At 31.4% G+C, this 18,426-nt stretch overlaps 1 protein-coding gene across 1 annotated transcript; it reads right to left on the bottom strand.

Annotated features, from left to right (window-relative positions):
* Positions 1 to 7,127: 7,127 nt before the first annotated feature.
* LOC6052904 lies at positions 7,128 to 18,045 on the bottom strand. Its single transcript, XM_038257497.1, has 3 exons — positions 17,785 to 18,045; positions 16,403 to 17,725; positions 7,128 to 8,524 (listed from the first exon to the last, which is right to left on the bottom strand). The coding sequence occupies exons 1-3, from the start codon at positions 17,947 to 17,949 to the stop codon at positions 7,337 to 7,339; spliced, it is 2,676 nt and encodes an 891-aa protein (XP_038113425.1). The 5' UTR covers positions 17,950 to 18,045; the 3' UTR covers positions 7,128 to 7,336.
* Between the last annotated feature and the right edge of the window lie 381 nt (positions 18,046 to 18,426).

Below are 18,426 nucleotides of genomic sequence, written 5' to 3'. Positions count from 1 at the left end.
GATTATTTTAAATTATGTTCCAAATACACATAATAACTATAAATGACAAACTTATTTCACCTTCTCTTAGTAGAAAATTGTCCAAAGAATCCAAAAATGCATTCCGTTTTCCGATTCGAAATCATATTAATTGAGAAAATCATGACACTTTGAGAGTATTATAATAATATTCTTATCAACTTTTCCTTAATCACAGTTAACTAACTTTTTAAACTTGTCAAAAGTTTATGAAAACCTCTTCAGTAGTACTTTGAACACTTCTTTACCATGGTCAGTATGATTCCATACCATTCTATACGTATTCGATGTGTAGGGGAGAGTGGGGAGACTTGATCCCCTTTTTTGTATCGCACATAACTCTGTCAATTTCTCACCAAACTATGAACTTTTTGCATGAATTGAAAGCTTAAACATTCAACTATGTTTGGCTGATAAGGGTATTTCATCAGAAAATCTCTTCGAATCATGCCAAGTTACAGCAATTTCACATTAAACATGTACGTTTGTGTTCAAAATATAACAAATTTAGCAAGCAAAATATTTAAAAATTTAAAATTTTCTTTTTTATACAAAAATTGGGCATGTTTACAAAAGCTAGTAATTTTTGTTTACAAAACTTTTGAAAAATGGTTCAAACTGCAGTAAGTTATGTACAACTATACTAAAGGAAACTATGTACGAAAACCCAGCCCAATTATTTAATCTTGAGGCTGATTCCAGTGTCTGGGATCAAGTCTCCCTAAACGCACTTTTTTAAACAATTGATTGAAAAAATAGTATGACGATAAATTTAACGTCAAATGTGTAAGGATTTTGGAGTTGATATGTTTATCAAACAATTCATGTATGAAAAATATTTTTTTGAATATTTTTTGAGTGTTTTCTATACTTATCAAAACAAAGAAAAAAGATCCCTTGGAAGTTTTTTGCAGCACTTTTTAGAAAAATGTGTGTAACTCAATCTATTCTTTGTTTTCTACAATGAGTTTTACTCAATTTCGCACAACTTTCTAGAACAAAGCTAATTGTTTTACCCACATGCTGACGAGATACAGGCTTGGAATCAAGTGTCCCCGGGGATCAAGTCTCCCCACTCTCCCCTACACCTTATTTACCAGAGTCACCCTGTTTTACGGTATAAAAAAACTTATTTTTAAAATTTTCGAATGTTGGGTTAAATGAAATATTATTGAAAAAAAAAACAAAGTTTCATTTTTTAACAATTAAAATCGAATCAATAGTCCGAGATACCGCGAGTTTTAGAATGAGAGCAATTTTTTAAATTTGTATTTTTAGTATATTATTTAAATTGCAAAACATTTTTTTTACTAAACATTTTTCGAAAAATTTCATCTTAAAATGCCTATTATAATAACCGAATAACGGTGTACCCTATCAAATTTTTTTGAGTCATTTCGATTGCAAATTTGATTCTGCATCTAAAAATGATTTAAGAAATTTTAATTGACAATATTTAATGCAAATGACGCAAAATGGTGCAGAGGAGCAGCTGTGGCTGAATGGTTACAGTGTTTGCTTTGTAAGCGAATGGTTCTGGGTTCGATTCCCATCTGCTCCCATCGAGAAAGTTAAGGACATAGAAATACTTGAAATGCTGAATACGAACGAAAAATCAAAGTCGCTGAAGGCGGGGTTTGAACCCCCGTCCTTTGGATTGGTAAGCAAAAATGCTAACCACTAGGCCATGGCGACTTGGTGAGCCTAGACTGGAATTAGGAATACTGTTACAACCAACCCGCAACGCCTTTCGAGGTGTATCCTAGGGTTCTACCTCTCCTACTAACATTGAGTCCAAAACCTCCCTACAAACATCTATACCACTAAGGTGACGTAGGGGTCCTTGCGCACTTTAGATAGGTGTTTACTAACGATCCTTCATATCCCTGAGGATAGCTTGGACCCGGCCTGGACCCCCTTATGCCCTGGGCTGTATTACACACTCATCAAAAGATGAAGACATGGTATCTCCCGTGTTGGATTATTGTTCCGGATGAGGGTCTAACACAACCAGACCAAACAGAGGGATAAGCGTTGTGGAGCCTTCCGGTGGTGGGGCGTCCTCCAAATGCTAATGCTAATGCTAATGCTAATGACGCAAAATGGTGCAAAATGGCTTCTTTTGAAATTGGGAATGCATGGACAAAGTGTCATCCAAACGTAGAGGAACGGAAATTCCATAAGAATGCAAGTTACAAATATAATTTCATTTCTCAAAGCAGAACTTTTTATTACACAACCGATGAACCCTAACATAAAACTGATGTAAACCCCGTCAAGAAGTCACATAACTTTTTATTTCTCCAGTACAATTGAAGCTCCGAAGAAAACGAAAAAGAAGAACCAATTACGCCATCATCACACGAACAGGTTTTGCGAAATACGACATTCCACATCTGCTAAAAAGTTCTACTTGTCTCTGTGCGGAGTTGAACTCGCAGTTGGTCCATCGGTCCAAGCAGAACAAACTGCCCCGCGGGAGCAGTTCCTCCGCGAATGACGTTGATAAACTCAAGATCAATATTTTGATTACTTTTATCAGTTCTGTCGGAGGGATGGGGAAGGGCGGTAGAGGGTCTTTTCTTCATTTCGATTTTCAATTTAAATGAAAATAATAAAAAATAATATTGCAAGATGGCGTCGTTGGTCTTCGACTCATATCTTTTTTGAGGAGCAATTGGAACCAGTTTCTCACGCGGACTCGAATGGGGGTGTGGGTGGTCCTGGCTGGCACCAGTTGTTGGTTTCTTCAGAGTTTTTGTCATCCTGCTCGCTCACACTCGGCAGCACTAAAAGAAACATAAAGTTCAACTCTCGAACCTTACCGTTGTCCCCTTAGAACGCCCCCTTTCTACTGGGATTCCACAGGACGGCAGTTCTTTAGGAAAAAAATGAAATATTTTTGAAAAGATTTAGTTTACACTACATAGTTCAACTACTTATTTCACAACTTAGTGCACTTGAGTTTCGCACTCCAATAAAATTTCAAGGATTATCATTTTTGACATAAAAACTGATTTAAATTACAGTAAGCACTTTTTCTATATATGAAACAGAATTTTAAAAGGTAATATTTAATATAAGATAAAATAAACGATTACAAATACAGTTTATCATATCAAACAACTAAATGGTGTTTATTGTTTTGCAAAAAAAAAAAATCTTAGAAATTTTATTTTCAAAAACCCGAAGAATCTCCCAGAACCAATTGTCTTTCGTATTTCTTAGAGTCGTCACGAGGGAAAACGGCACAAAGAAGAAGGTTGAGGAATAATGGGTAAATATTCATTTTCCGGAAGCACAAAGATTCTTCGACCCCTACCGCCTGCAACCTGTCCCTTTGGAACGGTCACAAGTGAAAAAGTGTCATCTGTCCTGGGCCCGGGCCATCCATCGTGGTGGAGCAACAGCAGCAGCAGCACACACACACTTCGAGGTCGACCCAACCCGGTCAAATTGAAAGTAGAAGAACAAGAAGACAAATGCCATCATGCAGAGCAGAGGGCAGTGTAGTCGTACACAATTTTTCATTTCAATTTTCATTTGCGAGGAATCTCGCATTCGGTCTCATTTGGAGATATTTTTTAATATTTTGTTCTTCTTGATCATGCTGACTGCTGAGCTTCTTTCCTTTGATTGTTTCTTGACAATTTGAAATTTGTTGGTGGTTTCATATTAAAAATTGCTTATATGAATACAAATTTAATGCAGCGAAAAAAAGAAATGTATTACTGGTAAAAGCCTACATTTTGAAAACAATCTAAATTCTATAGACCGATTCTTTCGTGACGGGACAACGTTTGTACGCATATGTTTTCAGTTTTTTAATGATAACTTTAAAATCTGTGGGAAAAGGTACCAATATTTATACAAATTTGGAAAGTACATTAAATTTCCAATAAGATTCACTCCAGCAAACATTTAAATACACAAAGTTTGAGTCAAGTGAGATACATATGTAGCGTGACGGGACAACATCGTACAATTGGATCATTTTGATTTTTATATACAAAAAAGTGAAGAACTGTGCTCTCCTAGTAAGTTTCTGGAAAAGCCTTTTTCTATAGTTGTTTCTAAAATAAAAAAAACGAAGATTTTGCTTCCTGGATCACCCAATTTCGTCAAATTTAGTTGATTTGACAGGTATTTCTTTTCGTGACGGGACAACGCAGATATTTTGCAAAAGAGGGTTTTGCTCGCGTTGTCCCGTCACGAAATGAAGCAATTGTGAAAATCTCTACTGACTAGTCAACCTAAACTAATTTAGAGTCGCTGAGCTCGAATATGACTCCTAAAATACTCCAAAGTATTCAGGGAACGTACAATCCAAGATGGCGGCCAATATGGCGGTGCTAGAATATTCAATATTTTATAAAGAAATGTTATCGGCAATGAACAGGACAAATTTAACAAAGGGTTGCTGAACTCGAATATGAGCCCTAGAATATTCCAAAATACTCAGGGGATGTGCAATCCAAGATGGCCGTCAATATGCCGAAGCTAGAAATTTGATTTTTTTTTTCAGGATTGTAACAGGCAATCAACGGGTAAAATTTAACTAATTTGGGGTCGCTGAACTCGAATATGAGCCATATAATACTCCAAAGTACTGAGGGCATTTCTGTATAAAAATTTCCAATATTCTTGATTCGCCATCTTGGATTGCACCATCCCTGAGTACTTTGGAGTATTATATGGCTCATATTCGAGTTCAGCGACCCCAAATTAGTTAAATTTGACTAGTTGATTTAGCTTAAAAATCCTTTTGTGGTGGTTTTTCCATTCAGCCGCCATATAAGACGCCATCTTGAATATCTCGCTTTCCTTTGAGACTCAGGAAAATCAACGGGCAAATTTGGATTCAGGAGGGTCGATTTAGTCTAGATCGATCAAAAACTGGCCTGCTACACGATTTGCTTCTAGAGACGACAAATGAGCACCTTTTTTGAATTCGAGAACCCCAAATATGATGCAAATCCGATTTCACGAACTATTGCAAATTAAACAATTATCATTTTTCGTGCGGGACAACGCTTCCATATACCCCCTTTTTAAATGTCGTGTATAGTTTTATAACTACAAAATCTGCTTTTGTCAATAAGAGGGCTCATGCAATGAGTTCATTGAAAGTATCTGGAATATACTGGTTGTTTTAGTAATTACAAGAAGTATAAGAAGTATTTAGTTGGGGCCGTAGTTACCCCACTGTCGGTACATTTCTTTAAAAAACATTAAATTTTAACGTAAAGTTCATGGTAAACGTTCATTCCACATAATCCTGTGAACAAAGCTCGAAGCTTACGTCGCGTCATGCTCATTATGATGACGACGCTCATAATGATTATCCAGGGAGCAAAAAGCAAAAGCCCCAACCCCACCCTCCCATTAGGTCCATTTGTATGCAAGTGGACAGGGGGAAAACGTGTTCCACTCTTTGGACACGATGCATAAAACATTATATTTTCACACACCCATGGGGAGCCGGTCGGTCGTCAGCATCGTCGTCGAGGGAAATCCTGGTTTTTCTCGGTTTTTCTTTTCCCCCAACTCACCGCAATTTGTTCATATATTATGTACCATCCCCACTATCAGCCATTGTTGATATTATTTCAGGACTTTCTCTCTGGTGCTTTGGAATCTTAGAGAAGATGCTTCTCACGCCAAGAATCATGATGATTCGCACTCGTATGCTGTATTCTTTTGAAAATCATTCTATAGGTAATCTTCATTTTGCCATCGTTTTACTTATAAGCATATCAACGCAATCATAACTTTCTGCCCAACTTTGAATCGTCTTGAAATGATAATACACCTAATTTTGTAGAAGTCTGGCGTGTATACAAACCTCGAATAACCAAACTTTTCGGCACCTTCAGCAAAAAGCAAATCAATACAAATGGCAAATGGGATCTCTCCCGGTAATTTACAGGCAATTCACCCGAAATGTAATGCCACCGTTGCCAGAAATTCGGCCACGGCTCGCGGAACTGCCCCGCTGTATGAAGTGCGGTGAATCACACCTCTCTGAGGCGTGTGCACTGCCGTGCAAGGCGGATTTGGGGGACAAGGCATAGCAAACCAAGGCGCGCATTAAGTGCGCCAACTGTGGAGGTAACCATACCAGCAACTACCGTGGATGCAGCGCACGAAAAACCTACCTCGAGGAGCAGGAAAAGAGGAAGAAGAAAGCAGCAGCAACCCACCCTCCTCAGCGAAGTGCGAGCGTAACCGTGCCGGCAGCTGGTCATCGTACGGTTCCAGCGGACAACTCAGCGTTCCCTCCTGGATGGGGGCGATCGTTCGCCAGCGTGATCGCTGCCGGTACCGGGGAATATCTCTTCACCCTGCCAGAGTTCTTTGCGCTCGCAGGGGAGATGATGACGCGGTTTCGGACCTGCCGTAACAATGCGGAGCAATTCCTGGCCCTTGGGGAGCTGATGATCAAGCACATCTATAAAGGATAAAGAACTGTGATCTTGTTTTAAGCTTTCTCTATCTCTATCCCCTTTCCCTAGTAATTTTAGTAAGTTTTTTTCTTAATTTTTCTTACTCTTGGTAACACCTTTATTTACAAGCAATAATTGTTCCAAAATGGATTATGTTGTAACACACAGCTGAAAGGAACTCCAAAACTCTGTAATGTACCTCAAAAGAACTTATTTTATCTTGATTATTCACCAATAAATCCGAATTGAATTGAAATCCCCAAAATTCTTATTTTTTTAAATTCTTTAATTGTTCAATTCTTAAATAAAAAAAAGAACTACAGATTTCTGCGATATCAAAAAAGTTTCCAGGTGGTTTATGGATGGTCCCAAATACAAAAAATAAAAATTGTCGAAATCCGCTGATTTCGTAAAGAGTTGCTCAAATAAAAAAAGGTAGAAAAAACATGTAAAAATTCATGAAATAATGTATCAAAATTTAAATACGAGAAGAGAAGTAATATTCTTTGCAGACCTTCTAAATACAAAAAAAAATATAAAAAGAAGGGAGAAAAGTGTGGGTAGTGAAAAAAAATTAATCGTTTTTCAAAGTGAGTCAGTTCAGACTCTGTTGTTGTGTTATTTTATTTATTTTTAATAGTCTGAAATAAATCGTAAAAAACGTGGTTGGAAAATTCAAGTTTGTCAAGTTTATTTTAAATTTGCGTTTGTTAATACAGTAAAAGAAAGTAGATTTTCTTAAATTATTTTTAACAACAGTTAGCAAGCCAGGCTAATTTGTCCTCTCAAAAAAGAAAAATAACAAAAAATCGTCATCAAATAAAATTTGACCGAAAACGAAAAAAAAATCCTTGCAACGCAAAACAAACTCATCAAACACTCTCGTCGGGCCTGATAAGAAACCCGAACCCGATCCCGCGCAGCGCCTTGTCAATGTGCTCGAACTGCGTCACGTACGATCCATCCAGCAGCTTGCGCGTGTTGTTCCGGAAGTACATCACAAAGTCCAGCGCCAACAAATGCAGCAGGTTGGCCGCCTCGTTGGCGATCTTGGTTTTGCGCGAGAACGTTTGCATAAACCTCTGCTTGAGCGCTCTCTTCTTGATGAGCGTTTCCAGGTCCCGATCTCCGCGCGGTCTGTCCTCCCGGAAGAAGCGGAACAGCGGTCCGGTGATGTGTTTGAGTACCAGCTTTTTGGTGATCTTTTCGAGGTCTTCCTCGGGGAAATCTTTGCGCAGCAGCGACGCCACGTAGTCGAGGAAAAAGCCAACGATTTCGATGATTTGCGCGAGCGTCACTTCCGAGATGTACAGGAACTTGTTGTACAGCCAGGCGCGACGCATTCCCACGCAGGTCGTCCAGAGGTTCTTCCGATCTACGCGAATCGACTTGGCCAGCGTGCTGAGAATGCTGAGAGGCGAATCGGGCGACGCTAGGCTGGAGTCGGTCGCACTGAGGAAACCCGAATCTGCCGCACTGGCCATACTCGAGTTGCCCAGATCGGTCGTCAGCGCGTGCACCAGCGATTGAGTGGCGCTCTTCTGCAGCTGGTCAAACCACGGACGTAGCAGCGTACATAAATAGCGGATGGCCTCGCTGAATCTGCCGTCGCTCAATTTTTGACCCTCGGCGCTCATGGCTTGGAAGTTGTCCCAATGAGAGACAAACTCCTTCCTGAACTCGTCATGCTTCTCCGCCAAACAACTTACAGAGTCCTCAATCGTGAGCTCCTTTAGCCAGCGCTCCTTCTGGTTGATCCATTCGCCTTCGTCCTCAATTCCGGCCACCAACCTCTGGTAGACGAGCGCTTCGCCCGACAACGACCCATCGTCCTTTTCCTCCTTTTTCTCCCTTTGAACGACTTGCACCGGAACTGGTGCAGCAACCGGTGCGGGGACGAGAGGTCCACAAATCTGGCCCATCAGGTCACGTTTGCACTGGCTGACCAGCGCCTGCACCGGTTCGATCTGCTGCTGGATTTCGAGCGAAACCTGGCTGTTGACCCGCAGCAACTCGGCGCCAAATTGCTCTAGCGCGGAAAACTTTTCCGCGATGCGTTCCTGGAAAGGAGATGAAAGATAAATTTCGACTGACGATCAGGAAAAAGTCGTAGCTTTATAAATTCTAAAACAAAATCTAAATTACTGGAGCATAAAAAAAAGATGCCAAAAGCTAATTTCAAAGTTTTTACAAAGAATGGATTAAACCATTCAATACCAACAATTTCAAAATTGTTTCACTGGACCTTTTCAAAAATAAAAATTACAAATTCAAATATTCCAAAATATTAAAATTAATTTTCATTGAAATAAATATAAAACAGATTAAACTCTATCAAATTTTAAAATTCTACAGCAAAATTCTAACCCAAAATCCACTTTTCTTAACATCTAAAAATTTAAAACTCTGAAATTCTAGCACACTAAAATTAAAAATCCCTAAACTCAAAAATTTCTAAAAATTCGTAGATTCTAAATTCTTATATTTTATTAAATTATAAAATAACAAAAAAAACTCAATATTTTTAAATTCCTAAATATGTGAAACCACAAATTCTAAATCATAAAAATTCTTTTGAAAAAACACAAAAAATCTTAAATTCTTAAATTCTTAAATTCTTATATTCTTATATTCTTAAATTCTTAAATTCTTAAATTCTTAAATTCTTAAATTCTTAAATTCTTAAATTTTTAAATTTTAAAATTCTTAAATTCTTAAATTCTTAAATTCTTAAATTCTTAAATTCTTAAATTCTTAAATTCTTAAATTCTTAAATTCTTAAATTCTTAAATTCTTAAATTCTTAAATTCTTAAATTCTTAAATTCTTAAATTCTTAAATTCTTAAATTCTTAAATTCTTAAATTCTTAAATTCTTAAATTCTTAAATTCTTAAATTCTTAAATTCTTAAATTCTTAAATTCTTAAATTCTTAAATTCTTAAATTCTTAAATTCTTAAATTCTTAAATTCTTAAATTCTTAAATTCTTAAATTCTTAAATTCTTAAATTCTTAAATTCTTAAATTCTTAAATTTAAATTCTTAAATTCTTAAATTCTTAAATTCTTAAATTCTTAAATTCTTAAATTCTTAAATTCTTAAATTCTTAAATTCTTAAATTCTTAAATTCTTAAATTCTTAAATTCTTAAATTCTTAAATTCTTAAATTCTTAAATTCTTAAATTCTTAAATTCTTAAATTCTTAAATTCTTAAATTCTTAAATTCTTAAATTCTTAAATTCTTAAATTCTTAAATTCTTAAATTCTTAAATTCTTAAATTCTTAAATTCTTAAATTCTTAAATTCTTAAATTCTTAAATTCTTAAATTCTTAAATTCTTAAATTCTTAAATTCTTAAATTCTTAAATTCTTAAATTCTTAAATTCTTAAATTCTTAAATTCTTAAATTCTTAAATTCTTAAATTCTTAAATTCTTAAATTCTTAAATTCTTAAATTCTTAAATTCTTAAATTCTTAAATTCTTAAATTCTTAAATTCTTAAATTCTTAAATTCTTAAATTCTTAAATTCTTAAATTCTTAAATTCTTAAATTCTTAAATTCTTAAATTCTTAAATTCTTAAATTCTTAAATTCTTAAATTCTTAAATTCTTAAATTCTTAAATTCTTAAATTCTTAAATTCTTAAATTCTTAAATTCTTAAATTCTTAAATTCTTAAATTCTTAAATTCTTAAATTCTTAAATTCTTAAATTCTTAAATTCTTAAATTCTTAAATTCTTAAATTCTTAAATTCTTAAATTCTTAAATTCTTAAATTCTTAAATTCTTAAATTCTTAAATTCTTAAATTCTTAAATTCTTAAATTCTTAAATTCTTAAATTCTTAAATTCTTAAATTCTTAAATTCTTAAATTCTTAAATTCTTAAATTCTTAAATTCTTAAATTCTTAAATTCTTAAATTCTTAAATTCTTAAATTCTTAAATTCTTAAATTCTTAAATTCTTAAATTCTTAAATTCTTAAATTCTTAAATTCTTAAATTCTTAAATTCTTAAATTCTTAAATTCTTAATTCTTAAATTCTTAAATTCTTAAATTCTTAAATTCTTAAATTCTTAAATTCTTAAATTCTTAAATTCTTAAATTCTTAAATTCTTAAATTCTTAAATTCTTAAATTCTTAAATTCTTAAATTCTTAAATTCTTAAATTCTTAAATTCTTAAATTCTTAAATTTAAATTCTTAAATTCTTAAATTCTTAAATTCTTAAATTCTTAAATTCTTAAATTCTTAAATTCTTAAATTCTTAAATTCTTAAATTCTTAAATTCTTAAATTCTTAAATTCTTAAATTCTTAAATTCTTAAATTCTTAAATTCTTAAATTCTTAAATTCTTAAATTCTTAAATTCTTAAATTCTTAAATTCTTAAATTCTTAAATTCTTAAATTCTTAAATTCTTAAATTCTTAAATTCTTAAATTCTTAAAATTCTTAAATTCTTAAATTCTTAAATTCTTAAATTCTTAAATTCTTAAATTCTTAAATTCTTAAATTCTTAAATTCTTAAATTCTTAAATTCTTAAATTCTTAAATTCTTAAATTCTTAAATTCTTAAATTTAAATTCTTAAATTCTTAAATTCTTAAATTCTTAAATTCTTAAATTCTTAAATTCTTAAATTCTTAAATTCTTAAATTCTTAAATTCTTAAATTCTTAAATTCTTAAATTCTTAAATTCTTAAATTCTTAAATTCTTAAATTCTTAAATTCTTAAATTCTTAAATTCTTAAATTCTTAAATTCTTAAATTCTTAAATTCTTAAATTCTTAAATTCTTAAATTCTTAAATTCTTAAATTCTTAAATTCTTAAATTCTTAAATTCTTAAATTCTTAAATTCTTAAATTCTTAATTCTTAAATTCTTAAATTCTTAAATTCTTAAATTCTAAATTCTTAAATTCTTAAATTTTAAATTCTTAAATTCTTAAATTCTTAAATTTAAATTCTTAAATTCTTAAATTCTTAAATTCTTAAATTCTTAAATTCTTAAATTCTTAAATTCTTAAATTCTTAAATTCTTAAATTCTTAAATTCTTAAATTCTTAAATTCTTAAATTCTTAAATTCTTAAATTCTTAAATTCTAAATTCTTAAATTCTTAAATTCTTAAATTCTTAAATTCTTAAATTCTTAAATTCTTAAATTCTTAAATTCTTAAATTCTTAAATTCTTAAATTCTTAAATTCTTAAATTCTTAAATTCTTAAATTCTTAAATTCTTAAATTCTTAAATTCTTAAATTCTTAAATTCTTAAATTCTTAAATTCTTAAATTCTTAAATTCTTAAATTCTTAAATTCTAAATTCTTAAATTCTTAAATTCTTAAATTCTTAAATTCTTAAATTCTTAAATTCTTAAATTAAATTCTTAAATTCTTAAATTCTAAATTCTTAAATTCTTAAATTCTTAAATTCTTAAATTCTTAAATTCTTAAATTCTTAAATTCTTAAATTCTTAAATTCTTAAATTCTTAAATTCTTAAATTCTTAAATTCTTAAATTCTTAAATTCTTAAATTCTTAAATTCTTAAATTCTTAAATTCTTAAATTCTTAAATTCTTAAATTCTTAAATTCTTAAATTCTTAAATTCTTAATTCTTAAATTCTTAAATTCTTAAATTCTTAAATTCTTAAATTCTTAAATTCTTAAATTTAAATTAAATTCTTAAATTCTTAAATTCTTAAATTCTTAAATTCTTAAATTCTTAAATTTATTCTTAAATTCTTAAATTCTTAAATTCTTAATTCTTAAATTCTTAAATTCTTAAATTCTTAAATTCTTAAATTCTTAAATTCTTAAATTCTTAAATTCTTAAATTCTTAAATTCTTAAATTCTTAAATTCTTAAATTCTTAAATTCTTAAATTCTTAAATTCTTAAATTCTTAAATTCTTAAATTCTTAAATTCTTAAATTCTTAAATTCTTAAATTCTTAAATTCTTAAATTCTTAAATTCTTAAATTCTTAAATTCTTAAATTCTTAAATTCTTAAATTCTTAAATTCTTAAATTCTTAAATTCTTAAATTCTTAAATTCTTAAATTCTTAAATTTAAATTCTTAAATTCTTAAATTCTTAAATTCTTAAATTCTTAAATTCTTAAATTCTTAAATTCTTAAATTCTTAAATTCTTAAATTCTTAAATTCTTAAATTCTTAAATTCTTAAATTCTTAAATTCTTAAATTCTTAAATTCTTAAATTCTTAAATTCTTAAATTCTTAAATTCTTAAATTCTTAAATTCTTAAATTCTTAAATTCTTAAATTCTTAAATTCTTAAATTCTTAAATTCTTAAATTCTTAAATTCTTAAATTCTTAAATTCTTAAATTCTTAAATTCTTAAATTCTTAAATTCTTAAATTCTTAAATTCTTAAATTCTTAAATTCTTAAATTCTTAAATTCTTAAATTCTTAAATTCTTAAATTCTTAAATTCTTAAATTCTTAAATTCTTAAATTCTTAAATTCTTAAATTCTTAAATTCTTAAATTCTTAAATTCTTAAATTCTTAAATTCTTAAATTCTTAAATTCTTAAATTCTTAAATTCTTAAATTCTTAAATTCTTAAATTCTAAATTCTTAAATTCTTAAATTCTTAAATTCTTAAATTCTTAAATTCTTAAATTCTTAAATTCTTAAATTCTTAAATTCTTAAATTCTTAAATTCTTAAATTCTTAAATTCTTAAATTCTAAATTCTTAAATTCTTAAATTCTTAAATTCTTAAATTCTTAAATTCTTAAATTCTTAAATTCTTAAATTCTTAAATTCTTAAATTCTTAAATTCTTAAATTCTTAAATTCTTAAATTCTTAAATTCTTAAATTCTTAAATTCTTAAATTCTTAAATTCTTAAATTCTTAAATTCTTAAATTCTTAAATTCTTAAATTCTTAAATTCTTAAATTCTTAAATTCTTAAATTCTTAAATTCTTAAATTCTTAAATTCTTAAATTCTTAAATTCTTAAATTCTTAAATTCTTAAATTCTTAAATTCTAAATTCTTAAATTCTTAAATTCTTAAATTCTTAAATTCTTAAATTCTTAAATTCTTAAATTCTTAAATTCTTAAATTCTTAAATTCTTAAATTCTTAAATTCTTAAATTCTTAAATTCTTAAATTCTTAAATTCTTAAATTCTTAAATTCTTAAATTCTTAAATTCTTAAATTCTTAAATTCTTAAATTCTTAAATTCTTAAATTCTTAAATTCTTAAATTCTTAAATTCTTAAATTCTTAAATTCTTAAATTCTTAAATTCTTAAATTCTTAAATTCTTAAATTCTTAAATTCTTAAATTCTTAAATTCTTAAATTCTTAAATTCTTAAATTCTTAAATTCTTAAATTCTTAAATTCTTAAATTCTTAAATTCTTAAATTCTTAAATTCTTAAATTCTTAAATTCTTAAATTCTTAAATTCTTAAATTCTTAAATTCTTAAATTCTTAAATTCTTAAATTCTTAAATTTAAATTCTTAAATTCTTAAATTCTTAAATTCTTAAATTCTTAAATTCTTAAATTCTTAAATTCTTAAATTCTTAAATTCTTAAATTCTTAAATTCTTAAATTCTTAAATTCTTAAATTCTTAAATTCTTAAATTCTTAAATTCTTAAATTCTTAAATTCTTAAATTCTTAAATTCTTAAATTCTTAAATTCTTAAATTCTTAAATTCTTAAATTCTTAAATTCTTAAATTCTTAAATTCTTAAATTCTTAATTCTTAAATTCTTAAATTCTTAAATTCTTAAATTCTTAAATTCTTAAATTCTTAAATTCTTAAATTCTTAAATTCTTAAATTCTTAAATTCTTAAATTCTTAAATTCTTAAATTCTTAAATTCTTAAATTCTTAAATTCTTAAATTCTTAAATTCTTAAATTCTTAAATTCTTAAATTCTTAAATTCTTAAATTCTTAAATTCTTAAATTCTTAAATTCTTAAATTCTTAAATTCTTAAATTCTTAAATTCTTAAATTCTTAAATTCTTAAATTCTTAAATTCTTAAATTCTTAAATTCTTAAATTCTTAAATTCTTAAATTCTTAAATTCTTAAATTCTTAAATTCTTAAATTCTTAAATTCTTAAATTCTTAAATTCTTAAATTCTTAAATTCTTAAATTCTTAAATTCTTAAATTCTTAAATTCTTAAATTCTTAAATTCCTAAGTAAAATTTTCAAGGCGAAAGATTTTTTAAATTCAAGAGTTGATATTTTTTTAATTTTGACATTTTTGCGGTTTTTTTGAAAGGTCCTATAAACTTATTTTATGTTTTTTATTTGTATTTAAAAAAATGTATTTTTTTAATTTTCAAATTCATAAATTTTAAAGTTATAAAACTCCTTCAAAAAAAAATATTTATAAATTAATAAATTGAATGCTTCAAAGTTTTTTAAGAGCGAGTTTTTCACCAATGTGTAACAGGTCGTATCGAGGTGCTCCGATTTGGATGAAACCTTCAGCGTTTGTTTGTCTATACATGAGATGAACTCATGCCAAATATGAGCCCTCTACGACAAAGGGAAGTGGGGTAAAACGGGCTTTGAAGTTTGAGGTCAAAAAAACATAAAAAATCTTAAAATTGCGCGCATTTCCGTAAAACTTTATCAATTCCAACTCTCTTAGATGCATTCGAAAGGTCTTTTGAAGCACTTCAAAATGTGCTATAGACATCCAGGATTGGTTTGAAATTTTCTCTTAGCTTTTGCAATTTACTGTCAAAAATAGATTTTTTTAAAACCTTTATATCTCTTTCCAACAGCCTCCAACACCCATACTCCCATAGGTCAAAAGATAGGCAATTTCATGGACTATAAGCCTACGGTATTAACTTTTTGGCCAATCGCAGTTTTTCTCATAGTTTTTCGATTTTTCTGCAACAAACCTTTTACAACGTTAGTTTTTGCCCTGTAGGCGTCCATAGCGGCACTTTTTGGTCTCAATTTTGTCATATTCGGAATCCTCGGACAATTTCATGTAAATTAAAAGTATTGGAGTTGTAAATTTGATTGAAAAAATTGCCATTTAGAATGAATTAAAATAGTTTTTGACAATTTGTTGGATTAGGGGTAAAACAGGTTTTCGCCTACTTGATACAGCATTTGACGTATTGATCATAGGATAAATAAAATCTGTTTCTTTTTTCAAAAATGTTTTATTTATTTATTTTTTAAATCAAATTTACAATTCCAATACTTCTAACTTACGTGAAATTGTCCGAGGATTCCGAATATGACAAAATTGAGACCAAAAAGTGCCGCTATGGAGGCCAGGAGGGTAAAAACTAACGTTGTAATTTGTTTGTTGTAAAAAAATCGAAAAACTATGAGAAAACTGCGATTGGCCAAAAAGTTAATACCATAGGCTTATAGTCCCTGAAATTGCCTATCTTTTGACCTATGGAAGTATGGGTGTTGGAGGCTGTTGGAAAAATATATAAAGGTTTTAAAAAAATCCATTTTTGACAGTAATTTGCAAAAGCTAAGAGAAAATTTCAAACCAACCCTGGATGTCTATGGCCCATTTTGAAGTGCTTCAAAAGACCTTTTGAATGCATCTACGAGAGTTGGAATTGATGAAGTTTTACGGAAATGCGAGCAATTTTAAGATTTTTTAGGTGTTTTGGACCTCTAACTTCGAAGCCCGTTTTACCCAACTTCCCTTTGTCGTAGAGGGCTCATATTTGCCATGAGTTCATCTCATGTATAGACAAACAAACGCTGAAAGTTTCATCCAAATCGGAGCACCTCGATACGACCTCTAGAACAAACCGAGCAATATTTACAAATACTGCCTCTTAAGGCGTATACCTTTTTTGATTCATTTTTAATTCGAAGTTCCAAAAAACTTTGAAAAATTTTAAAACGTAAATTTGTAAACCCGAATTTTAATTTAAAATTTTAATTTGTGGTTCCAACGTAGAAATTGAATCTTACCTGATACTCCTCATCGCCGTGCTCCCGCTTCCCGATCTGCACCTTCATCCACTGGGCCCACCGCATCAGCTTACGGTAATCATCCAGGTAACTTTGCAGCTGGGCATACTTCCAGGTATTAACTTCCAGCGCCGGTGGCCGCGCCACCTCTGTCTTCTGCCCAACCTCCCGATCTTCGCCGTAGTCACCCAGAAACTCGCGCGTCTGCCGCTCCAACTGCCTGACCAGCTTCCTCAGCAACGGTCCCCGGACTTCCTCCGCCTTGCACGCCACGTCCGCGTTGATCAGCTTCGTCAAAATAAATTCGCGCAGCTCGGGGGTTTTGGCGAAGATTTTCGACTCATCGTCACCGACCTGGACTCGGTATCGACAGTGTCGGGTGTTGGGGGCGACCGGCTGAATCACGATCAGGGCGTGCATCGGGTTGGGTTCGGGATGGTCCTGAAAGTGGATCGCCACCATTGGCTGGGTTGGGTCATCACAGGAAGTGACGCGGAATTCGATGTCCTTGTCGTCGAACACGGTGAAAACGAGCGTGCGGTCACGCAGTTGGACAAGCTGGCCGAGAAACTCGAGGAATTCTGTCAGAGCTGGAGTTGAACGGTTCCGCAGGACACTAAACAGATGATTGCCGGCCTGGATGTCTTTCTCGAAGCTCGCAATCATGCTGGATGCATCCGGGCTGATGACAGGTTTGAACCGGTCTACTTCGAGGCGATTGTACAGCAATTTGGCCAGTTTGATCGGGGACGGATTTGAGCCGACACTTGCCACCGGGATCACTTTGTGCAGCGTTCCCGTCGAAAGCCAAAGCAACACTCGGAAGTGCTTCTCCTGAGAGATAGTTTCTTCAGCGGTAAAGGAGAGCAGAACCGGTCCCAGATGCCGATCATGCCCAACCAGGTTAAAGTGGTTCCACACAATAAAAAAGTTCCGATAGTAATCGGCCGTGTTCAGTTCGATGTCGTTAATCTGCCACGTGATCTGTTCCGGCGGTTCGTCATTGCAACCCTCGATCCAGGCGCTGCTATTCAATCTACAGGTCGTCGTCGTGGTCACCACTTCCAGCTCCTGCCGAGGTGCAACTTCCAAATTTGTCTTCACCAGCTCCAAAGAGGCTTTAGTTTCCGGCTCCGAATCTACGTCCATGTCGTCGCTGCTATCCCCGACCATAATCGTGATTAACCCGTCTTCGGTGGTCGGTTCCTCGGTGGACGACGCTATGGACACCGCGTCTGGCACGGCCGAAATCAGATCGTCCTCGCGCTCCAGCGCAAGTCCCGTCCAGCGGAACGGTTCTCTAGCCAGTTGGCAACCCAGTTCCTGCAACAGATTTTTTTCTAATGAATTACATTCCGACCTTCGGAAAAGCCAGAACTCACCATGCATCTCCTTGGAGTGGGCGGTTCCGGCACCTGGAACATCTCGAAGGTGGTTGTTGTGGTAGTGGTCGTGGTCTCAATAGTTTCGATCAGTTCCTCCAGGATGCGGTCCACTGCGGCCGCTTCTGCTTCGCCGCCGGAATCGTTGAACGGGGAACTCGGCATTTCTGGGTAAGGTCTCCTTTGTTCCGTGTTTACCTGAGTTTTGTGGTTCTGTTTTTAATTTAAACAAAATAAACAGTCACCTTAGAAATCTAAAATTTAAAATGTTGAACAGGCAGTCGACATAATGTCAAAAAAAAATATATCGACCCTATCGACCTTCAAAAAGGCTTTATATCAGGCATGTCAGATTTGCAGATTTTCGGGCACAAACGCAAATGAACTTGATTTAAAAACAATACATATTTCAAAAAACTTTTTTCCGCTGAAGAACTGTAAAACCGACGACGTAAAACGTTCATCTTTTTTGTGAGCAAATCATTTCATAAGAAATCAACGATTAACATATAGTTAAACAATACGTTTGAACATTGAGTCTGTGCTATGAAATCTGCAAATCTGGCATTTGCTTTGTATTCCAAGTGAAAAAAATATTAAATCAAAAATTTAGTCCTAAAAATCTAACCTAAAATTTGTTAT

This window comes from Culex quinquefasciatus, chromosome 2, assembly GCF_015732765.1.
Source record: "Culex quinquefasciatus strain JHB chromosome 2, VPISU_Cqui_1.0_pri_paternal, whole genome shotgun sequence".
NCBI lineage: Eukaryota > Metazoa > Arthropoda > Insecta > Diptera > Culicidae > Culex > Culex quinquefasciatus.
The sequence above is the reverse complement of the archived record's forward strand: the minus strand, read 5'-3'. Positions and strand labels throughout refer to the sequence as shown.